The sequence below is a fragment of the Mobula birostris genome, chromosome 6, assembly GCF_030028105.1.
Source record: "Mobula birostris isolate sMobBir1 chromosome 6, sMobBir1.hap1, whole genome shotgun sequence".
NCBI lineage: Eukaryota > Metazoa > Chordata > Chondrichthyes > Myliobatiformes > Myliobatidae > Mobula > Mobula birostris.
In genome coordinates, this window is record NC_092375.1 from 122,066,690 (window position 1) to 122,092,818 (window position 26,129).

The following is a 26,129-nucleotide window of genomic DNA, read 5'->3' on the forward strand; positions in this document are numbered from 1 at the left end:
GTCTGAAATGCATAAAGTTATGCCACGTTTAATGGCAAATAAATATAACTGTTGGCTACAAAGTTGCTCATCTTGTGAAAGAATATGCCCTATTAATTCAAAAATTAAGAAATGACATTTGCTGGAGATATTCATCACTTTCCATGTGAAGTCTTCGACTTGAAACATTAGTTCTTTTTCTCTTCACACAGATGCTAACTGCCCTGCTAAAAACTTCAGTAATTTTCTATTTTTACTCTCTATTTGCTCATAGGAAGAATCTTTGTGTTGAGCACATATTCCTATTATAAAGTGGGAAATCTGAAAGAAAAGTTTGTGCAGAGCAAAGTTTCACAATCCATGATAAAGTACATGACCAGTTAAGTCTCTTTCATTGTTAAAGAATGAATATTGGTCAGGATGCAAAAAAAGATGTCTCCTTTGAAAAGGGCTATAGGGACTTTCACATGGACTTGATATAGCAGACAGACTTGATTTAATGTCTTATCTGAAAGAGGGCACATCCGCTAGGATGCTTCCCCCTCAGTGTGTACACAAGCATTGCCTTAGTGGATGTACCAATAACTTATTCAAAAAATAAACGATAAGTTTTTTCCAGAACACTTCCTAATCAACTCCTAATTTTGGAACAAATTTGAAGTACCCCATAGGAAATAGCCCCATAGGACCAAAGGACACAACCTCAGTGCAGAGGGACATCCATTTAGAATGGAGATGAGGAGGAACTTCTTTAGCCAGATGGTGGTGAATCTGTGATATTTGTTGCCACAGGTGGCTGTGGAAGTCAGGTCACTGGGTGTATTTAAGGTGGAGGTTGATAGATTCTCACTAACACAGTACGTGAAAGGTTACGGGGAGAAGGCAGGAGAATGGGGTTGAGAGGGAAGTGGATCAGCCAATTTCAAAGGACAGAGCAGACTTGTTGGGCTGAATGGCTGTTTCTGCTCCTATGTCTTAAGGTCTTATGGAAATGACACAAGATAAGATACTTGGTATTCTTAAGGGCGGTAGGTTAGGTGGCCATGATATTGGGTAATGAGTTGAGTGATTTAGTTCATTGAATATATTCCTAGATGATAAATGACCATTTATCTGTATTAAAACAGTTGTAGATGAGTGTGTCCCCACTATATCATTCAGAGTCTTCCACAATCAGAAGCCTTGGATGAACCATTAGATCTGCAATCTTATCAGGGCCAGATCAGAGGCATTCAAGTCTGATCACCAAGAAAGTTACAAGAAGTCCAGCTACAATCTTCAGATAGCCACCTCCAGAGCAAAGTGGTAATTTCAGACTGAACTTGAATCAACAAAGCATGCTCAACAGTTGTGGCAAGGGTTGAATACTGTCACCTCTTACAAAGTTAAATAAGCAACATAGGCAACAACAGGACTTCGCTTCCAGTTGAACTCAATGCCTTCTATACTCCGACTGTCAAAGCATAGAAGAACCATCACAAACTCCCACAGGCCTTGATGATCCTATGATTTCAGTCTCTGAGGCTGACATGCGTGCAGCCTTCAGGAGGGTGAACCCATGAAAAGCTTCCAGCCCAGAGTATCTGGCCAAGTACTAAAAACCTGTGCTGATCAACTGGCTGGAGGGTTCACTGAGATCTTTAACCACTTGATTTGGCAATCTCAAGCAGGCTTCAATTATACCAGTGCCTAAGAAGAACATGATAACCTACCTCAATGACTGCTGTCCAGTAGCACTTGCATCCACAATGATGAAGTGTTTTCAGAGTCTGGTGATGAAACGTATCAACTCGTGCCTGAGAAGCAACTTGGATCCGCTCCAGTTTGCCTACTGGCACAACAGGTCCACAGCAGATGCCATCTCATTGTCTCTTCTCTCAACCCTGGAACATACAGACAGCAAAGGTGTATATGTCAGGATGCTTTATTGACTACAGCTCAGCATTTAATACCATCATCCCCTCAAAACTAATAAGTTCAAGACCTTGGCCTCGATACCTCCTTGTGCAATTGGATCCTGGATTTCCTCACTTGCAGAACCCAGTCAGTTCAGATTGGCAACAACATCTCGTCCATGGTCTCTGTCAGCACAGGTGTCCCACAAGACTGTGTGCTTAGATCCCTGCTCTACTTGCTTTACACTTATGATTTTGTGGTTTTGCACAGCCCAATGCCATATTCAAGTTTGCTGACGACACCACTGTTGTAGGCCGAATCAAAGGTGGTGAAAAATTAACATATAGGAGGGAGATTGAAAATCTGGCTGAGTAGAGCCATAGCAACACCTTCTTACTCATTGTCAGCAAGACCAAGGAGCTGATTATTGACTTCAGGAGGAGAAAACCGGAGGTCCATGAACCAGTCCTCATCGGAGGATCAGAGGAGGAGAAGGTTAACAACTTTAAATTCTTCAGTTATTATTTTGGAGGATCTGTCCTGGGCCCAGCACGTAAGTGCATTTATGAAGAAAGCACAGCAGTTACTCCCTTCAGAGTTTGCAAAGATTTGGCTTGACATCTAAAACTTTAACAACTTCTATGATGTTTGTGGAGAATACAGTATATTGACTGGCTGCATCACAGCCTGGTATGGAAAGCCCTTGAATGGAAAATCCTACAAAAAATAGTGATGGCCCAGTCCATCACTGATAAAGCCTTCCCCAATGTTGAGCACATCTACATAAAATGTTGCCGCAAAAAAACAGCAGGATCAGAATCAGGTTTATTATCACCGGCATGTGACGTGAAATTTGTTAACTTAGCAGCAGCAGTTCAATGCAATACATAATCTAGCAGAGAGAGAGAGAAAAAAAATAATAAATAAAATAAAACATAATAATAAGCAAGTAAATCAATTGCGTATATTGAATAGATTATTTAAAAATGTGCAAAAGCAGAAATACTGTATATCAAAAAAAGTGAGGTAGTGTCCAAAGCTTCAAAGTCCATTCAGGAATCGGATGGCAGAGGGGAAGAAGCTGTTCCTGAATCGCTGAGTGTGTGCCTTCAGTCTTCTGCATCTCCTGCCTGATGGTAGCAGTGAGAAAAAGGCATGCCCTGGGTGCTGGAGGTCTTTTATAATGGACGCTGCCTTTCTGAGACACCGCTCCCTCAAGGTGTCCTGGGTAATTTGTAGGCTAGTACCCAAGATGGAGCTGACTAGATTTACAACCTTGTGCAGCTTCTTTCGGTCCTGTGCAGTAGCCCCTCCATACCAGACAGTGATGCAGCCTGTCAGAATGCTCTCCACAGTACAACTGTAGAAGTTTTTGAGTGTATTTGTTGACATGCCAAATCACTTCAAACTCCTATTAAAGTATAGCTACTGTCTTGCTTTCTTTATGACTACATCAATGTGTTGGGACCAGGTTAGACCCTCAGAGATCTTGACACCCAGGAACTTGAAGCTGCTCACTCTCTCCACTTTTGATCCCTCTATGAGGATTGGTGTGTGTTCCTTCGTCTTGCCCTTCCAGAAGTCCACAATCAGCTCTTTTGTCTTAATGATGTTGAGTGCCAGGTTGTTGCTGTGGCATCATTCCACTAGTTGGCATATCTCACTCCTGTATGCCCTCTCGTCACCACCTGAGATTCTACCAACAATGGCTGTATCATCTGCAAATTTGTAGATGGTACTTGAGCTATGCCTAGCCACACAGCCACGTGTATGTAGAGAGTAGAGCAGTGGGCTAAGCACACACACCTGAGGTGCACCAGTGTTGATCATCAGTGAAAAGGTTATGTTCCCACCAATCCATACAGACTGTGGTCTTCCGGTTAGGAAGTCAAGGTTCAAAAACATTTATTACCCCTCAAGCATCAGGCTGTTGAGCCAAAGAGGATAACTTCACTTCATCATTGAAATGTTCCCAAAATCTATGGACTCACTTTCAAAAACTCCTCGTCTCATGTTCTCAATATTTATTGCTTATTTATTTATTATTATTATTTCTTTCTTTTTGTATTTGCTCAGTTTGTGGCTTTTGTACACAGCTTGAATATTCAAGTTTGGTGTGGTCTTTCATTGATTCTACTATGGTTATTATTATATTATGGACTTATTAAGCATGCCTGCAAGAAAATGAATCTCAGGGTTGTATATGGTGACATATATATACTTTGATAATAAATTTACTTTGAACTTTGATAAATTAAACATACTCAAAGAGGATAAGTGCATCCCAGCATCTTGAGAGAATTAAGGAAAGAGATAGCTGCTGGAGGGCTGGCAAATAAATATAATGCTAACATTAGAGAAATGCAATAAAATATAGCCAGAAAATTGCAGATGGATTGGTTTAACCTGGATGGTAAGAGGATAATGGAAGGAATGAAAAGGATATCTGTGATTCAAAGTATAATAATACTCAGCATACACTTCAGGCCTTTCTTGGTGAATTTTGTTGAATCTTATGAAGAGAGTTTGCAATAGATATAACTTATCAAGGTTCTCAAAGGGCCTTTGATAGCATATCCCAAAGTAGCCAAATTAATTAAAGTAAGACTTGGTAGAGTCAGGGGACATTTATTGGGGAAATGGTAGCTTAGCTGTTAGTGTAATGCTATTAAAGCTCCGGCAGCCCAAGTTCAGCTCCACTGCTACATATAAGTAGTTCGTGCATTCTCCTCATGACCGTGTGGGTTTCTTCTCGGTGCTCTGCTTTCCTCACACTTTGCAAAGGTGGATATGCAATGGCAAGCATTTAAAGGTTGCATGGATGAACTACAACAATTGTTCATCCCAGTTTGGCAAAAGAATAAATTAAGGAAGGTAGTGCACCCGTGGCTGACAAGAGAAATTAGGGATAGTATCAATTCCAAAGAAGAAGCATACAAATTAGCCAGAGAAAGTGGCTCACCTGAGGACTGGGAGAAATTCAGAGTTCAGCAGAGGAGGACAAAGGGCTTAATTAGGAAGGGGAAAAAAGATTATGAGAGAAAACTGGCAGGAAACATAAAAACGGACTGTAAAAGCTTTTATAGATATGTAAAAAGGAAAAGACTGGTAAAGACAAATGTAGGTCCCCTGCAGACAGAAACAGGTGAATTGATTATGGGGAGCAAGGACATGGCAGACCAATTGAATAATTACTTTGGTTCTGTCTTCACTAAGGAGGACATAAATAATCTTCCAGAAATAGTAGGGGACAGAGAGTCCAGTGAGATGGAGGAACTGAGCGAAATACATGTTAGTAGGGAAGTGGTGTTAGGTAAATTGAAGGGATTGAAGGCAGATAAATCCCCAGGGCCAGATGGTCTGCATCCTAGAGTGCTTAAGGAAGTAGCCCAAGAAATAGTGGATGCATTAGTGATAATTTTTCAAAACTCGTTAGATTCTGGACTAGTTCCTGAGGATTGGAGGGTGGCTAATGTAACTCCACTTTTTAAAAAAGGAGGGAGAGAGAAACCGGGGAATTATAGACCGGTTAGCCTAACGTCGGTGGTGGGGAAACTGCTGGAGTCATTTATCAAAGATGTGATAACAGCACATTTGGAAAGTGGTGAAATGATTGGACAAAGTCAGCATGGATTTGTGAAAGGAAAATCATGTCTGACGAATCTCATAGAATTTTTTGAGGTTGTAACTAGTAGAGTGGATAGGGGAGAACCAGTGGATGTGGTATATTTGGATTTTCAGAAGGCTTTTGACAAGGTCCCACACAGGAGATTAGTGTGCAAACTTAAAGCACACGGTATTGGGGGTAAGGTATTGGTGTGGGTGGAGAGTTGGTTAGCAGGCAGGAAGCAAAGAGTGGGAAAAAACGGGACCTTTTCAGAATGGCATGCGGTGACTAGTGGGGTACCGCAAGGCTCAGTGCTGGGACCCCAGTTGTTTCCAATATATATTAATGACTTGGATGAGGGAATTAAATGCAGCATCTCCAAGTTTGCGGATGACACGAAGCTGGGTGGCAGTGTTAACTGTGAGGAGGATGCTAAGAGGATGCAGGGTGACTTGGATAGGTTGGGTGAGTGGGCAAATTCATGGCAGATGCAATTTAATGTGGATAAATGTGAAGTTATCCACTTTGGTGGCAAAAATAGGAAAACAGACTATTATCTGAATGGTGGCCGATTAGGAAAAGGGGAGGTGCAACGAGACCTGGGTGTCATTATACACCAGTCATTGAAAGTGGGCATGCAGGTACAGCAGGCGGTGAAAAAGGCGAATGGTATGCTGGCATTTATAGCGAGAGGATTCGAGTACAGGAGCAGGGAGGTACTACTGCAGTTGTACAAGGCCTTGGTGAGACCACACCTGGAGTATTGTGTGCAGTTTTGGTCCCCTAATCTGAGGAAAGACATCCTTGCCATAGAGGGAGTACAAAGAAGGTTCACCAGATTGATTCCTGGGATGACAGGACTTTCATATGAAGAAAGACTGGATGAACTGGGCTTGTACTCATTGGAATTTAGAAGATTGAGGGGGGATCTGATTGAAACGTATAAGATCCTAAAGGGATTGGACAGGCTAGATGCAGGAAGATTGTTCCCGATGTTGGGGAAGTCCAGAACGAGGGGCCACAGTTTGAGGATAGAGGGGAAGCCTTTTAGGACCGAGATTAGGAAAAACTTCTTCACACAGAGAGTGGTGAATCTGTGGAATTCTCTGCCACAGGAAACAGTTGAGGCCAGTTCATTGGCTATATTTAAGAGGGAGTTAGATATGGCCCTTGTGGCTACGGGGGTCAGGGGGTATGGAGGGAAGGCTGGGGCGGGTTTCTGAGTTGGATGATCAGCAATGATCATAATAAATGGCGATGCCGGCTCGAAGGGCCGAATGGCCTACTGCACCTATTTTCTATATTTTCTATGTTTCTATGTATGTGATAGAAGGTTAATTTGTCACATGGGTGTAATTGGGCGGCTTGGGCTTTTTAGGCTGGAATGGTCTCTTGCTGTGCTGTATCTCTAAATAAATAAACAAACAAATTTTAAAAAGGTAGCACAATTGGCATTGAAGCCAGATAGCAGTGGAATAAATTGGGGTAGGTGTTCCAAAAGGAACATTTCTGGGATTGATTTCGATTTCGGAATTAGGAAAACAATTTCTAAGTATACAGGTGATACCACATTGTGGGAGATATATGTCGGGGATCATCAACGCAGAATAAGCAAGTTAATGGTACAAGAAGTTTAACACAGATAAATGCATGGTAGCAAAAAGGAAAAAAGATTACAGAGGTCTGTCATTACTTGAATGCTGTGAGTCTTGATAAAGTGGGGAAACAAAGGGACCTCGGAGTACAAGTACACCAGTGTTTAAAAGTTGTGCCACAAGATTAGCAAACCCTTATAAAAATTAAACCAAATACTCAGATATACTGTATGTGGATGGATGAAACTGAAAGGCAATTAAGTAATACTAAATTTGTACTGAAGTTTGATTAAACTTGATGTGCTGTGTACTTCTGGCTGCTATATAAAAGGCTGTGGGGAAGTTGATAGGGTTATAGAGAAGGTAAGCAAGAATGATACAATATATGAAAAGATGGTAAAAGATGAGAAGAAAACAAAGAAAGTTCATTAAGATTGATAGAATGGAAGCCCCTCTGGGGAAAGAGCATAAATGAAAGAGTTCAACATATGTACATCTCTGAAAAAGTTAATTAGGAATTCAGAAGAAGCATCAAGCATACTATCCCTACAGATTTCTTTGCTTGAAGAGTGGTGAGAAAGTGAAACTCACTACCACAGGGTGTAGTTGAGGAGAATACAAATTGGAAGGAGATTGGACAACATACAAGTAGAAAGGGAGCAGTGGGTTGCACCTATGGTTTTATATAAGGAAAGAAGAGAGGGATTTCAGGTGGACTATAAATATCTGCTGCATGGACTACTTGGTCTATTCCTATGGTGCATTTATGCAGTAATCCCATGTATTTAATTTAGTTTATCATATACATTGCTTCACCTGAATATGAGTCCCTCTTGGTATCTCTCTTGTTCCTTATCCAATAAGCCACTTTTCATAGTAGCACGTACAAAATGTTGGAGGAACTCAGAAGGTCAGGCAGCGTCTATAGAGAGGAATAAACAGTCAACATTTTGAGCCAAGACCCTACATCAGAGCGTTTTTCATTGGTGAGCTTAAAGAGTTCTCTAGGTTTTCTGAACTGCTTTAATCCAAATATTATTTCCAGTTATGTTATTGATGAGTTTGCAAGGCTGGTGAATAACAGCAGGCTTTTGGCTGAATATATTCTGCCTCACCCACTTAGTGGGCACATGGCCAAGTGGTTAAGGCATTCGTATAGTGATCTGAAGGTCTCTAGTTGGAGCCTCAGCTGTGGCAGTGTGTTTGTGTCCTTGAGCAAGGCACTTAACCACACAATGCGCTAATGTCTGTATGAGGAGTGGCGCCCCATACAGACTTCCAATCTGTGCCTTGTAAGGCATGAAAGTGCCCGACACAGGCCTCTGATGGTCTGAGTCAACGTTCCCCCTCCCCCCACCCACTAATACATTTATGTGTATTCTAAGCGGGTCACCAGTGGATGTCATGTTGGTCATGTAATTTCAGGAAACTGGGAATTTTAGCCTGTTCTCAGATGTTTCTTATGCATTGCTCCCTGTTTTATCAATCTACTCTAAATTACTCCCTCGCGCACCCCCCCCCCCCCCACTGCTGGTTATGATCCATCTTATTGGTATCCAATCCCTTTTCACTTGAATTCTGTTTTCCATTACTACATATCTATATAATAGGTTGTATCCCATTTGATGCTTTGTGTCTCATTCTCTCTACATTACTCTGTTTTCAAATGACATAGAAATAAAGCAATGTGAACATTAAATATTCCTTAATGCTATGAAACATCTTTTTCATATGCTTCTCAATACCAGCAACTGTAAATAGAGAGCATATGCTTATGCACAAACAAAATTTGTCATCTCCAGAATTATCAGCCCATTCTGACCCATCTCCTATTCAAGCCTCTTGCCTCCTTGGGTCTTTTCAGTACAAACTGTCATTATTACATTGACTATTTCAATTATTTACATTCCTCTATTCACTCTGCCGTGAACCTTAAACACTGTTCACTAAGTATGGGCTCTAAATTGTCATTTCAGCAGGCTGACAAAGACAGGGTTGTTTTAAGAACTGACTTCTATCTTGTAGAGTTTGAGCATTAACTCTCTGAGGCTGCCTTATATCTCTGACACCCACCAGTAACTATCAATCCATCATTGCTAGTCATTCAAGAGATTTTTCCCTCACAGCCTCCAACTTTATAGTTTTTCAACCAGACATAATGCATTTCCATCTTCTCCCTGAGGTCCAAAAATACATTATACTAGTAGATTAATGAAATCGCTTCATTTTGCCCCATGGAGTTTATTCATTTTAACTTTATTTATTTCAAAGTTCAAAGTAAACTTATTATTAAAGTGTATACAGCATATGTCACCATATGCTATTTCTATTTTCTCGAATGTTCTAAATCTGTGGCATTTCTGGTGCTCTTTAATGACTTAGAATACTCAGCTTCTTACCCGCCTTATAGCTATGGTGTTTATATGGCAGCTTTAGTTTAGTTTCTTGACAATGGTAACTACCAGGATGCTGATGAAGAGAGACTCAGCATTGGTAATACCACTGAATGTCAAGCCCAGGAGCCTAAACTCTTTCTTGTTGAAATTGCTCATTGCATGGTACCTTTGTGATGTGAACGTTACCTGATACTTAACAGCCCACCTCTGAACGTTGTTTGGCCTTGCTTGGAAGCATAGCTACTTCATTTGCTGAGGAGATGTGAATGGAATAAAACTTGTGCCGGGGGAAAAGAATTCTGAGGCCATGATTCTTGCACTGATTTAGCACTAGTGACCAAAAATAAATTCCTTTCTCTAATGGATCGGTAGAGAGAATTGAGAGCATGTTAAGTTTTCAGATCACTACTTGAACTGTGTAAAGAAAATTGGTTGTAATTATAAATAATGTGTTTTTGAGACTATTTAAAAGGACATTCGGAACTGTTTAATACTAGGATGAAGTACTAAAAAAATGGTCTGATTCTGCTGACAAATTAAGGGCAAGCTGTCTTGACTTGGTGAATAGTAGTCAGCTTGGTATGCTGCAGAGTTGGAAGTATTGTCCTTCAGAAATGTTGTTCCCATTGGATTTTTCCAAGGATTCAAGGAGAAATCAAATAGCGCAGAGCATTATTCAAAGAAGAACAAGCTGTGTTTTGAATATCTTGGAACACATTCTTTTCCTCAACCAGAAAATACTTGCCAGCTTAATGCTTTTCTGGAGACTTTGCAATGTATTTCATTACTGGAAATGCTTTGGGACATCTGAGGAATTTTAACAAGTGCACTTCTCTCTTTTTTTTGTTGCTACCTTAAAATGTGTTAGCCCGTTGATAAAAATAAATGAACTGGAATGATTGACAACACTGAGAATACATCTTACTGTATTACAGGTCCTTCGAATAGACATTCCAAAGAGGAGCCAATTGTGATTGCCTTGGCATCAGTATCTGTCGTAGCTGTCCTGATCGCAGCTCTCTTCTTTGGATATAGAATGTTTGCAGGTTAGTGTCTATAGTGAAATTTGTGTTGACTTTCTGTTGGTTTTAGCAATGCTCAAAATAGTCACATGCATACATAATATTACAGCCTATACACAAGCTATTGCAGTGACAGCATCAGCGCTACACAGATATGTACTCTTCACAATCATATGCTAATGCATCAAGACATATGCCATTTTTAATATTGCACTTAACCACAGCACTGTACATATAAATTCCATAGCATCACTGCATAAGGTAGCGCACACAGCACTTCACCACAGCATTGCATTCAACCATGCGCATATGAAAGCATATATGCATGCATGTGGACGCACCACATAACTGTATAATCATAGTAATGAACATATAGAGTACCATGAAACCACACACATGCTCTACAAGCAGGTGTGCACAAATACATCGCTACTCACATGTGCTTGTTCTGTTTCTCTCACATATGCATTCACTGTCACACACCCACACTCTCAAACTTCTCCCACACACAAAGACTGTACCCACACATGCATTCGTATTTTTTCATTCACACTCACACTTAGATGTGCATACTCTTATCTCTCATTCTCTTGCGTGCGCGCGCACACACACACACACACACACACACACACACACACTCTCTCCCTCTGTCACAAAACAGCAGCAAGACATAATGTGGCATGTGTCATGCAATAACAGTCCTTTCTCCAACCAACGTCTCCTGTCTTGAAATGAAAATGGCTAATTCTCACCAATTGCAAAAGTATCTCTGGCAGCCTATTATTCTGCATGTATGGCCTATCTTCAACATAGGGAGATGATTTAACTATTGAAGCATCATTAGGTTCTTCTTCACTCAAACTATGTACATGAATAAAAGTTTGCATGTTTTAAATATAAACAGAAATATATGGAAGCACTTAGCAGGCCTGGTCTGTGGAGAAAACTAACTCATTAGAGGAGCAACCTGTCATATTTTGTCTGGCTAGCTGCTAACCTGATGGCATGAGCATAGATTTCTCTAACTTCCAATATCTTTGCCCTTTTTTCCCTCCATTCCTCCTATCTTTCTCTTTCCATTCCCTATTCTGGTTTCCCACTTGCCATTTCTCTTCTCCTCCTTTCCTTCATGACCTCCCCATCAGCTCCTTCTGGTTCTCCACCTCCTTACCTTGTCATGTCCTATGAAGAAGCGTCCTTCTTCTTCAGCCCTTTACCTCTTAAAGGTATAAAAGTGATTTACCTCTATCACTTCCCAGCCTCCTATATCACCCCCCTCCCTCACCCACCTTCCGTCCCCTTTACCTGGTCTCACCTATCACCTGTCAGCTTGTACTCTTCCCCCTCCCTGCCCCTACTTTCTTACTTTGGCTTATGCCCTCTTCCTTTCTAGTCCTCGATCTGAAATGTCGACTGTTTATTTCCTGCATAGATATTGCCTGACTTACTGAGTTCTTCTAACACTTTGTACGCGTTATTCAAGATTTCCAGCATCTGCAGATTCACTTGTGTCTCTGATGCTCCAAGTCCAACCCCTTCTCAGCATTGGAAAAAAATTGCAGGTGGACAGGATTTTATAAAGGAGTAATAGATAAGAATTGTGGGAGGTGATGTATGCCACTTATCATTGAGGCATTACCAGTGAGTGTAATGTCTGGCACTTACCATTTCAGATTTTTATTTAAACTCCATCTCATCCCACTCTCCCCTTCTGTAGGCAGTATCTTTTGCTCAGGCATAATTTCACAAGTATCAATTGGCCTCCAGTGTCTCACCCAAGCAGCTTTCATTCATGTGTATACTCTCATAGTATCTAGTTTACTTTCTTGTGGAGGATATATTGGCATATGACTTCAGAATAGGTGTTTGCAGTACAGGTTCAGTCCCCTTATCTGAAAACCTCAAAAATCCAGATTTTTTTTTGAGTGCTGACAATGATGTAGCAAATGGAAAATTCCACAAGGTGCTGGGAGGTTCTTAGGTGACGCACAACAGACAGTTCTGAGAAGCGACCCCACCTATGTAATCAGCAGAAGTTAATGAAAAATAGAAAAGCATCGCATAAAGCACAAAATGGATATCTGGATCGTGTATCGAAAGAGTCAATTCGTTAGAGGCAGAGTGAATATATGCCGCTTAACAATATGCTGATCATGAAATAAGCAAAACCCTATCATGATGAGCGTAAAATTGAAGGTAATTGTGAATATTCAGCAGGCTGGTTATAGAAATTTAATGGCCACACATTATATTTTCATTATATTAATGGCATGTAATAATTTTTACTATTAAGTACATATATGTGATGAACAAGTGTTAGACAAAGACTGCTTACTGATAGCACATAAATTCAGAGTATGAAATGATGGCAATCCCAAGCTATCTTATTATAGCCAAAGTCTGAAAGAACCCGATTTCCAAAACACTTCCAGCCCCAAGCATTTTGGATAAGGGGTAATCAACTTGTATTAGTAACTAGATAATGATCAGTAGCAAATGATGCAGATCTTTTGTTTCTCTCTTCTCTTCCTGGAGTGCCAAAACCACTTCTAATGTACCCAGTGGCTGGAAACAGTTACTGAAGCTTCCTGGTCTCTACTTCCTAATAGCAGTTGTGGTATTTGTGTATTCAGTGAGTCAATAGAAAAGTTTATTTGAACATATTAAATAAATATATTTTAATTATTAGAATTCACAGGAGTTGTAATACTGGTGCAAAAGATTCACCCCCAGCAATTCCATCTAGGTTGTTTACTCTTCACATAGTCCATATTCACTCTGATTTCCTCCAACCACTAATACAATCTAGTTTCTGTGAGTTTCAGCCTCAACTACTGACTCTAGAAATGAATTCTCATTGATCCAGCTTTCAGCACAAGGATGTTTCTCCTGATTCCTGTTCCAGGTCTACATAACATTTAATCTTTTATCTGTGGTCCCTCATTCTAGATCCTTGAACCACTGGAAACAGTCTGCTTCTATTAAAGTTCCCCAATGCTTTTCAAGATTTGGGTCATATTTTCCATTTAATCTATATCCTTTCGATGAAGAAATCTGAATTTGAAGTTAGCTTTTGTACTTAAACCATATTCTGTAAATCTATTCAATTTTCCCTCTAAACTCACATTAAAGTTTGTTAAAGCTTAATATTGAATGCAGCAACTCAGTTACACATGGTTTTTATAGTATATTTTAAAGTGACAAAATAACATTTGCCATTAGTTTTTATTAACAGCTTCATCAGCTGCCCTTTAATATGAACTTCTAGCCTCAAAGAATCACTATTTTTATAAAGCACTCAACATAATTCTATTCAAAGTTTGATTATAATTTCTTTTGTTTTAATCTCTCATTCAGTGTCATTTCATTCTATATGCCACATTTTAGCTCATTTGCTGCCTTATAAGTTTATCCTAAATGTTCTTTTACCTTTGTTTTGGCACCATCTGCAAATTTTGTAACTATTCTGTCCAGACCTCTCTTTTCCCTAATGACTCTACTTGTGTAAGGCACTTTGTCAACATGTAACTTCACGTAACTGTACATGGTTACTAGTGTTAAGGATAATCAGAATCAGAACCAGGTTTATTATCACCAGCATGTGTACTGAAACTTGTTAACTTAGCAGTTAGCAGTTCAGTGCAATACATAATACAGAAGAAAAAATAATACAAACCCCATTTCCAGAAAAGTTGGGATATTTTCCAAAATGCAATAAAAGCAAAAATCTGTGATATGTCAATTCACGTGAACCTTTATTTAACTGACAAAAGTACAAAGAAAAGATTTTCAGTAGTTTTACTGACCAACTTAATTGTATTTTGTAAACATACACAAATTTAGAATTTGATGGCTGCAACACACTCAACAAAAGTTGGGACAGAGTTAAAATAAGATTGAAAAGTGCACAGAATATTCAAGTTACACCGGTTTGGAAGACTCCACATTAAGCAGGCTAATTGGTGGCAGGTGAGGTATCATGACTGGGTATAAAAGTAGCGTCCATCAAAGGCTCAGCCTTTGCAAGCAAGGATGGATCGTGGCTCACCCCTTTGTGCCAAAATTCGTGAGAGAATTGTTAGTCATTTCAAAAGGAACATTTGTCAACGCAAGATTGCAGAGAATTTAGGTCTTTCAACATCTACAGTACATAATATTGTGAGAAGATTCAGAAAATTCAGAGACATCTCAGTGTGTAAAGGGCAAGGTCAGAAACCACTGTTGAATGCGCGTGATCTTCAAGCCCTCAGGCGGCTCTGCCTAAGAAACCGTCATGCTACTGTGACAATTATAGCCACCTGGGCTCGGGAGTACATTGTCACTCAACACAGTCCATTGCTGCATTCAGAAATGCAACTTGAAACTGTATCATGCAAGGAGGAAGCCATACATCAACTCTATGCAGGAACGCCGGCGAGTTCTCTGTGCCAGAGCTCATCTCAGATGGACCGAGAGACTGTGAAACCGTGTGTTGTGGTCAGATGAGTCCACACTTCAGCTAGTTTTTGGAAAAAACGGGCGTCGGGTTCTCCGTGCCAAAGATGAAAAGGACCATCCAGATTGGTATCAGCGAAAGGTGCAAAAGCCAGCATCTATGATGGTATGGGGGTGCATCAGTGCCCATGGCATGGGTGAGTTGCATGTATGTGAAGGTACCATTGACTCTGAGGCGTATATTAGGATTTTAGAGAGACATATGTTGCCATCAAGGCGATGTCTCTTCCCGGGACGTCCATGCTTATTTCAGCAGGACAATGCCAGACCGCATTCTGCACGGGCTACAACAGCGTGGCTTTGTAGACACAGAGTGCGTGTGCTTGACTGGCCTGTTGCCAGTCCAGATCTATCTCCTATTGAAAATGTATAGCGCATCACGAAGAGGAGAATCAGACATCGGAGACCACGGACTGTTGAGCAGCTGAAGTCTTATATCAAGCAAGAATGGACAAAATTTCCAATTGCAAATCTACTACAATTAGTATCCTCAGTTCCAAAACGATTAAAAAGTGTTATTAAAAGGAAAGGTGATGTAACACAATGGTAAACATGCCTCTGTCCCAACTTTTGTTGAGTGTGTTGCAGCCGTCAAATTCTAAATTTGTGTATATTTACAAAATACAATTAAGTTGGTCAGTAAAACTATTGAAAATCTTTTCTTTGTACTTTTGTCAGTTAAATAAACGTTCACGTGAATTAACATATCACAGATTTTTGTTTTTATTGCATTTTGGAAAATATCCCAACTTTTCTGGAAATGAGGTTTGTAATAATAAATAAGTACATCAATTACAATAGACAATAGGTGCAGGAGTAGGCCATTCGGCCCTTTGAGCCAGCGCTGCCATTCGCTGTGATCATGGCTGATCATCCACAATCAGTACCCTGTTCCTGCCTTCTCCCCATATCCCTTGACTCCGCTATCTTTAAGAGCTCTATCTAACTCTTTCTTGAAAGAATCCAGAGAATTGGCCTCCACTGCCTTCTTAGGCAGAGCATTCCACAGATCCACAACCCTCTGTGTGAAAAAGTTTTTCCTCAACTCCATTCTAAATGGTCTACCCCTTATTCTTAAACTGTGGCCTCTGGTTCTGTACTCCCCCAACATCGGGAACATGTTTCCTGCCTCTAGCAAGTCCAATCCCTTAATAATCTTATATGTTTCAATCAGATCACCTCTCATTCATCTAAATTCCAGTGTATATAAGCCCAGTCACTCCAATCTTTCAACATATGACATTCCCGCTATCCCTGGAATTAACCCAGTGAACCTACGCTGCACTCCCTCCATAGCAAGAATGTCCTTTCTCAAATTTGGAGACCAAAACTGCACACAGTGCTCCAGGTGGGATCTCACCAGGGCCCTGTACAACTGCAGAAGGACCTCTTTGCTCCTATACTCAACTCCCCTTGTTATGAAGGCCAACATGCCATTAGCTTTCTTCACTGCCTGCTGTACCTGCATGCTTACTTTCATTGACTGATGAACAAGGACACCTAGATCTCGTTGTACTTCCCCTTTTCCTAACATGACACCATTCAGATAGTAATCTGCCTTCTTGTTCTTGCCGCCAAAGTGGATAACCTCACATTTATCCGCAATAATCTTCATCTGCCATGCATCTGCCCACTCACCCAACCTGTCCAAGTCACCCTGTATTCTCATAACATCCTCCTCACATTTCACACTGTCACCCAGCTTTGTGTCATCTGCAAATTTGCTAATGTTGCCTTTAATCCCTTCATCTAAATCATTAATGTATATTGTAAATAGCTGCGGTACCCCACTAGTCACTGCCTGCCATTCTGAAAAGGACCCGTTAATCCCTACTCTTTGTTTCCTGTCTGCCAGCCAATTTTCTATCCATGTCAGTACCCTACCCCCAATACCATGTACTGTAATTTTGCCCACTAACCTCCTATGTGGGACCTTATCAAAGGCTTTCTGAAAGTCCAGGTACACTACATCCACTGGCTTTTCCATGTCCATTTTCATAGTTACATTCTCAAAAAATTCCAGAAGATTAGTCAAGCATGGTTTCCCCTTTGTAAATCCATGCTGACTCGGACCTGTCCTGCTACTGCTATCCAAATATGCCGCTATTTCATCTTTTATAATTGACTCGAGCATCTTCCCCATCACTGATGTCAGACTAACTGGTCTATAATTGCCTGTTTTCTCTCTCCCTCCTTTCTTAAAAAGTGGGATAACATTAGCTATCCTCCAATCCACAGGAACTGATCCTGAATCTATAGAACATTGGAAAATAATTACCAATGCGTCCACGATTTCTAGAGCCACCTCCTTAAGTACCCTGGGATGCAGGCCATCAAGCCCTGGGGATTTATCAGCCTTCAGTCCCATCAGTTTACCCAACACCATTTTCTGCCTAATGCGAATTTCCTTCAGTTCCTCCATTACCTTAGGTGCTCTGGCCACTATTACATCTGGGACATTGTTTGTGTCTTCACGAGTGAAGACAGATCCAAGGTACCCGTTCAGCTCGTCTGCCATTTCCTTGTTCCCCATAATAATTTCACCCGTTTCTGTCTTTTACGGCCCAACTTTGGTCTTAACTAATTTTTTCCTCTTCACGTACCTAAAGAAGCTTTTACAATCCTCCTTTATATTCTTGGCTAGCTTACCTTCGTACCTCATCTTTTCTCCCCGTATTGCCTTTTTAGTTAACTTCTGTTGCTCTTCAAAAGTTTCCCAATCCTCTGGCTTCCCGCTCATCCTTGCTATGTTATACTTCCTCTCTTTTATTTTTATACTGTCCTTGACTTCCCTTGTCATCCACAGTCACCCCTTACTCCCTTTAGAATCTTTCTTCCTCTTTGGAATGAACTGATCCTGCACCTTCTGTATTATTCCCAGAAATACCTGCCATTGTTGTTCCACTGTCATCCCTGCTAGGGTATCTTTCCAGTCAACTTTGACCAGCTCCTCCCTCATGGGTCCATAGTCCCCTTTATTCAACTGTAATACTGACACTTGCAATTTTCCCTTCTCCCTTTCAAATTGTAGATTAAAACTTATCATATTATGGTCACTACCTCCTAATGGCTCCTTTACCTCAGGTTCCCTTATCAAATCTGGCTCATTTACACAACACTAAATCCAGAATTGCCTTCTCCCTGGTAGGCTCCAGTATGAGCTGCCCTAAGAATCCATCTCAGAGGCACTCCACAAGCTCCCTTTCTTGGGGTCTACTACCAACCTGATTTTCCCAGTCTATCCGCATGTTGAAATCCCCCATAACAACCGTAGTATTACCTTTGTGGCATGCCAATTTTAACTCTTGATTTAACTTGCACCCTATATCCAGGCTACTGTTAGGGGGCCTGTAGATAACTCCTATTAGTGTCTTTTTGCCCTTACAGTTTCTCAGTTCTATCTATACTGACTCTACATCTCCTGATTCTATGTCCCCCCTCGCAAGTGACTGAATTTCATTCCTCACCAGCAGAGCCACCCCACCCCCTCTGCCAACCTGTCTGTCCTTTCAATAGGATGTATATCCCTGAGTATTCATTTCCCAGCCCCGGTCCTCTTGCAGCCATGTCTCTGTTATTCCCACAACATCATACTTGCCAATTTCCAATTGAGTCTCAAGCTCATCCACTTTATTTCTTATACTCCGTGCATTCATATATAATACTTTTAATCCATTTAAAGTAATACTTTTACTCCCCTCACCTTTCACATCGATTCCTATTGCACTTAGCCATACTCTCCGATCCCTTCCTGAGCTTTCTGCCCCGTTAATTCTGTTGGCCTTCTTAACTTTTCTTATTCTCTCTTTCCCTTTAACTCCATCCTTATATTTCCAGTTTGTCCCCTCCCCCCCCCCACTACTTAGTTTAAACACACCCATGTAGCAGTGGCATACCTGCCTGCCAGAATGCTGGTCTCCCGTCTGCTAAGAAGCAACCTGGCCCTTCTGTACAATTCATCCTTACCCCAAAACAGATCCCAGTGGTCCAAGAATCTAAATCCTTGCCTCCCGCACCAGCTGCTCAGCCATACACTCAGATCCCCCATCTCCCTGTTCCTGTCCTCTCCAGCACAAGGAACTGGAAGCAAACCGGAGATAACCACCCTGGAGGTCCTGCTTTTCAGCCTTCTTCCGAGTTCTCTGAAGTCACACTGCAGAATTTCTTCCCTCATTCTCCTGACGTCATTTGTGCCGACATGCACCACCACTTACTGCTGTTCACCTTCACCCTTGAGAATGCCCTGCAATCGGTCTGTGACGTCCTGGATCCTGGCACCAGGGAGGCAACACACCATCCTTAAATCCCGCCTGTTGCCGCAGAAGCCCCTTTCTCTACCTCTCACTATGGAGTCCCCTACTACCATGGCTCTGCCTGACATCTGTCTCCTTGGCTTTGTTTCAGCGCCAATTTTTGACTTGCAGACCTGTCTGCCTCTCAGACTGGCAATGTCTTCTGTCCTGACAGCTTCCAAGAGGGTGAACCTGTTATCAAGAGGTACATCCCCCGGGGTCTCCTGTACTCCAAGCATCCATCCCTTCCTCATCGTTGCCCCCCTTCTCTCTTCCGGTATCTTCAGTGTAACGATCTCGCTGTAGGTCCTGTCCGGAAAACTCTTGGTTTCTCGGATAAACCTGAGGTCATCCAGTTGCTTCTCCAGTACCTCAACACGGTCCTTAAGGAGCTGAACCCAGACACACTTTCCACATTTGTAGTAGCCAGAGGCACCATCAACATCCCTGACCTCCCACATCATGCAAGCAGCACACTGAATTAGTTGACCAGTCATTTCTTCACCACTTCTCAGCTTCCCCAACTGTGGCGTAGTCTCCTCCCTCAGCCTCCTCGGCAAAGACTCTCGAGACAAAGACTCGCACTTTTCTCACAAGGCACTTCCCTCGACAAGGCCACTCCCCGACAGGCCGCTCCCCTAGAGCAAACCTTGATTACATTGGCTGATATTTTGACTAATACGTTTCACTTGTCACATCTCGGCCAACCTCGAACGTTTGTGTTGCTGGATGGTCCCGACTGGTTTTTAAATCAACGGCTCCTTCTCAGCATATTCAATTACAGTATATTTATATTGAATAGATTAAAAATCGTGCAAAAAACAGAAATTATTATTAAAAAAGTGAGGTAATGTTCAAGGGTTCAACATCCATTTAGGAATCAGATGGCAGAATGGAAGAAGCTGTTTGTGAATCGCTGTGGGTGTGCCTTCAGGCTTCTGTACCTCCTTCCTGATGGTAACAGTGAGAAAAGGGCATGACCTGGGTGCTGGAGGTCTTTAATAATGGACACTGACTTTCTGAGACACCGCTCCTCAAAGATGTCCTGGGTACTTTGTAGGCTATTACCCATGATGGAGCTGACTAAATTTACAACCCTCTGCAGCTTCTTTTGGTCTTGTGCAGTACCCCGCACCCCACTCCCCACCCCACATACTGGATAGTGATGCAACTTGTCAGAATGCTCTCCACGGAACATCTATAGAAGTTTTTCAGTGTATTGGTTGACATACAGAATCTCTTCAGACTCCTAATGAAGTACAGCCACTGCCTTGCCTTGTTTATAGCTGCATTGATATGTTGGGACCAGGTTAGATCCTTAGAGATCTTGACACTCAGGAACTTGAAACTGCTCCTCTCTCCACTTCTGATCCCTCTGTGAGGATTGGTATGTGTTCCTTCATCTTACCCTTCCAGAAGTCCACAATCAGCTCTTTCTTCTTACTGACATTGAGTGCCAGGTTGTTGCTGCGGCACCACTCCACTGGTTGGCATATCTCACTCCTGTACACCCGCTTGTCACTATCTGAGATTCTACCAACAATGGTTGCATCATCAGCAAATTTATGGATAGTATTTGAGCGATGCCTAGCCAGACAGACATGGGTATAGAGAGAGCAGAGCAATGGGCTAAGCACACACCTCTGAGGTGCACCAGTGCTGAAGGTTAGTGAGGAGGAGATTTTATCACCAATCCGCACAGATTGTGGTCTTCCGGATAGGAAGTTGAGGATCCAATTGCAGAGGAAGGTACAGAAGCACAGGTTCTGCAACTTCTCAGTCAGGATTGTGGGAATGATGGTATTAATGCTGAGCTATAGTTGATGAACAGCATCCTGATGTAGGTGTTTGTGTTGTCCAAGTGGTTTGAAGCCTTGTGAAGAGTCAGTGAGATTGCATCTGCTGTTGAACTATTGTGGCGATAGGCAAGTTGCAATGGATCCAGGTTCCTGCTGAGGCAGGAGTTCAATCTAGTCATGACCAACCTCTCAAAGCATTTCATCACTGTCAATGTGAATATTACCGGCGAATGTCATTACGGCAGCCCACATTATTCTTCTTAGGCGCTGGTATAATTGTTGCCTTTTTGAAGCAAGTGGGAACTTCCGCCTGTAACAGTGAGAGGTTGAAAATGTCCTTGAATACCCCTGCCAGTTGGTTGGTTGGCACAGGTTTTCAGATCCATAGCAGGTACTCCTTTGGACTTTCCGCCTTGTGAGGGTTCACTCTTTAAAGACAGCCTAACATAAGCCTCTTAGATAGAGATCACAAGGTCATCAGGTGCAGCAGGGATCTTCACAGCTGTAGTTATATTCTCCCTTTTAAAGCGGGCATAGAAGGTGTTGAGTTCATCTGATAGTGAAGCATTGCTGCCATTCATGCTATTAGGTTTCAATTCGTAGGAAGTAATGTCTTGCAGACCCTACCAGAGTTGTCGTACATCCGATGTCACCTCCAACCTCGTTTGAAATGGTCTCTTCGCCCTTGAAATAGCCCTTTGCAAATCATACCTGGTTTTCTGGTACAGGCCTGGCTCGCCAGACTTGAATGCCACAGATCTAGCCTACAGTAGATGATGTACCTCCTGGTTCATCCACGGCTTTTGGTTTGGGAATGTACAGTAAGTCTTTGTAGGCACACACTCATCCACACAGGTTTTAATGAAGTTGGTAACAACTGCAGCATACTTATCCAGGTTCGAAGATGAATCCCTGAATGTAGTTTAGTCCACCGATTCAAAGCAGTCCTGAAAGCGCTCCTGTGCTTTCCTTGTCCATACCTACTTGGTCCTCAGTATTGGTGTTGCAGTCTTTAGTCTCTGCCTATACTCAGGGAGTAGAAGCACAGCCAGGTGATCAGACTTCCTGAAATGAGGGTGTGGAATAGCACAGTAGGCATTCTTGATGGTGGTGTAACAATGGTCCAGTGTGTAGCATATCTAAATTATTTGAATGTAAGTGTGATCAGATGTGCCAGTAGAACGTAACTCCATAGGATGTTCAGGGCAAAAATACTCACTATTCAGAGAGTGAGTATTGCATAGAGTCTATTAAATACAGTCATCAACATTCCCAGTGTAAGCCTCATAATTAATGTTGCACATGTGTTTTCCTAGGTTCAAGACCAATATCAACAGTAGAAAGTATCTTCATATTGCTAGGCTGCCATCTAGTGGTGTGACTACATATTCTGACAAAAGCTGCAGATTCAAGTCAGATGTGGCGAGACTAGAATATCACTTCATAAATTGGAATATATTTTACACCATAAAACCATGAAGTTGTTACTTCCAACTGTGGTTTTGCTAAGTTCGCTCAATTCAATTTAACAAGTGTTGTTGGAGTGAAATAAATTGTTTTTTACATCCGTTCTCAGTCAAACAGATGCTGTGGACGCTCTGGGTTCAGTTCTTCCAGAAATAGGGAGCAACTTGGAGATTTATGTATAATTTATGATAATAGACATTACAGATGTGAAAGCAACTAGTTCAGGATCTTTAACTTCAGTTTTAAGTTGATGCAGTATTCTTTTATGTCACAGACAGAATAGCATGGAACATGAGAAAATATAGATGATGAAAGTATAGAACTGGTGCTGGAAAAATACTTTGTGTATTAAAATTAAACCTTATCCTCTGTATTGTAAGCATTCATTATCTTTCTCAAATAATTAATCATGGAAAGTAAGATATATTGTTTATTTGATAATTGATAGAACAGCTAGATCAGTCATATGGTCATGCCTACCAATCAAAATCTTCCTGCACCTTATAACAGTACCCCCATGCCAAATTCTAAAATGACAATCCACCTTTTCACACATTGTAATCTAGCAATCCAACAGAACCACCAAATAGAGCTCATGAATCACTGGTCAAGAAGAGGGAATATATGAAGAGGTATTTAAAAGATAATGTCCGTGAAATGCTACACTGTGGACGAGGGTAGGAGGTAAAACAGTGAGGGCAGACAGAGAAAAGCTAGTCACAGGTATTTGAGATGGAGGAAGTATATAGTTCAGTAGAACTCATTGTGTATGCCCAAACAATGAGCAGATCATTCTGGGAATAGATGTACTTGGGGAGGAAGTTGCTGCAGTATTCTTACAGAAAGAAGAGATTAGTTGGACAAGCCAGGGTCAAAGAGCACCTACAGTTCACAAAGCAGAAACGTGGCTGCAACAACTCCAAAATAGTAGGGCCTGAAGCCAAGATGACAAGTATGGATTATGTTAGCAATTCTCAGGGATACAAGCCAAACATGAAGAACTCTGTGAATAGATCAGAATAGGCCTGATTAGAATAGAATATGTGGAAACAAGGGTCTGAGGTAAAGGATGTACTGGAAGAATGGGTTTTAATTGTTCTGAAGTGGGACTTGCCCTGTATTGTTCTAACTCTAAGACAACCCATTCTTCCTGTACATCCTTTACCTCAGACCTTTGATTCCAGGCTTATTGTGATCTGTTCACAGTCTTCTTCATGTTTGGCTTGTATCCATGGGAATTGCTAACATGATCCATACTTGTCATCTTGGCTTCAGGCCCTGCTATTTTTGAGTTGCTGCAGCCACGTGGACCATGTTTCTGCTCTGTGAGCAGTAAATGTTTTTTGTCCTTGGCCTCTCCATCTAATCCCTTCTTTCTGTGAGTCTATTCCAGCAATTTCCTCCTCAAGTATATCTTTTCCCTGGGTGATCTGCTCATTGTGTAGGCATACACAGAGTTCTACTGAAAGATATGCTCCCTCTATTTCAAATACCTGACTCACTTTTCTTTGCCTGCCTTCATTGTTTTACCTTCTACTCTTGTTGTATAGATAACATCTCCAGTGATTTGGAAAGGTTGGTCATCTATCAACACTTATGCCCCACATCAATTTACATTTCAGCTTGCTAGCCTCCTTACAATGCTCTTGATAAATCTATGAGTCATCAGTGCTAATAATGAGGACCCCCATCAGCTTTTTAGCTGACCTGGATGCTGTCTAAATGTAGACAGAGAGGGTTCTGCTGTGTTTTTATGTCTATTTTACTGGTTGACTTTCATACCTTCTTCCCTTGTTAGGCTACTGCGTCTAACCAACTATGGACTAGGTGGCCTCACTTTTCACTTATCATCTCCTTTGCACTTCTATCTCTAGTGCAACAGTCCCTCACTAAGTGCTCTGGACAGTGACCCACAAAGCAAATTCTCTCTGCCTTCTCTGTAGCTGCAGCCACTACAGCCACCTTGTGACCTCTCTTCCCTCTCCTCCAGTCTCTCTCCTGGTGCTGCTGTAGAGTAATTGGATCCCACTACCTTCTGCAAGTCTAAGACCTCTTGGTGAGCTGAGCTCAGTCCTTCCTTGATCATTTCCAGAAGATTGGATCACCCTGCCCTGTACGACTCATAAATTTTGTCAAAGTGGGCTCCAAACAACTCTCATTATTATACCCCATTTACTTGCATTTCCCTCAGCTGCAGTCTGAATTGCCCTTTAAAGTTTCAATATCTCTTATTTTTTTCATTCAAGCTAGAAATCTATGTACCATTCTGCAATCTGTGGCGATACTCTGCTGCTTGTTTAGCGATCATTTTCTTCAACCAAAATGTGTATGTGTTCAGATGTATACTGTGAATTTGATCTCTTTTAGCTTATACCAAAACTGAATTACCACAACTCTGTGAGGGCAAATTAGATGGAAGTCTTTCCTAAAGACTCATTCCAACCATCCAAGGTTTATGAATAGTTGAAAGGAGGGTGAGCATTGCTTAACCTCTAAGCATTACTCTATAACAGGTTTTGCTGAGTATAGCCTCTCGAAATAGTTCCAAATAATTTCTAATATCAAACACAAGGAAAGGGAAGGAGAAAAATAAAAGTATATATTCCATGAGTTTTCCCCCTCATTGACACTAAGCTCATGATACCTGCTGTGCTCCCTTCTGTACAGAATATTAAGTGTTCTTTCATTATTTCCCCTTCTGATATTTGATTCAAAGTTTCTCTCTTCTCTTTTTCCCTCTCCCACTCTCTCTCACTCACTAAAACAAGTATACAGGTAAACAGGCTCCCAGACAAGAATACCGGTACCCCTCAGAGGGCCTACTGAGGTATAAAGTCACCAGGTTGTGACATGGTTTGTAAATTGGAAATCAACAAAAACAGTGTGTAGGAGAGGAGCAAAAAAAGATCTAAAGTGGGAGAGTGGGCAGGCATGGGATGAACAGCTGTGGGCCGGACTCAGACTGACTCTGTATGTGAGCAACCTAGCTCATGACTGTTGTGGTTTGAGGTGGGGAAAGAAGGCACTTGGAAATACCTTGTTCCCTTCTGTCAGATGATGCATACAGCCCGGCAGCAGACAGCAAATCCGTACCCATCTATCCCAACGGTCTCCCAAATGCTTTTCATCAGTGACATTGTCACTCACACAATTATATTTTACGTGTAGTTTTACAGCTCTTTGCTCTGTACTTATTGATCTTTTGGGAGAAAAAAATATTCATTCGCCTCCAATGATCTATTGAGTGCTACATTTAAATATACTCCTGCATTAGACTGCTGTAGTTGTTGGGATCAGTATATCCCAAATGAAGTCCCAATGGAGACAGGGTCCACAGATGTAAAAGTTCTTTATTCAGAATAAGCAAACATTAGGAGGAGAGTTGGTGGAAGGTATCTCTTGGTAGAATCTTGTTGTGGAAACTCGGTAGAATTTGTTGGAAGAATCTTGAAGTGCATTGATGCTTTAAGCACAAAGATACAGCAGCTGATTATATACAGTTCCAGTAGTTGCAATCAGATAGTTTACTTTAATATCCTGATGTAGACAAGTGATTTTATAGAATTGGATACTTACAATGGC

General features: G+C 41.5%; 1 protein-coding gene across 3 annotated transcripts in view; it reads left to right on the top strand.

The window, feature by feature from the left end:
• Positions 1–26,129, top strand: part of bmpr2b (bone morphogenetic protein receptor, type II b (serine/threonine kinase)) — a 307,325-nt gene that overhangs the window by 209,818 nt on the left and 71,378 nt on the right. For all 3 annotated transcript variants that reach the window (XM_072261205.1, XM_072261206.1, XM_072261207.1), the window contains one exon: positions 10,409–10,519. In XM_072261205.1, the coding sequence (XP_072117306.1) occupies positions 10,409–10,519 (111 nt within the window). The remainder of the gene's footprint in view (positions 1–10,408; positions 10,520–26,129) is intronic.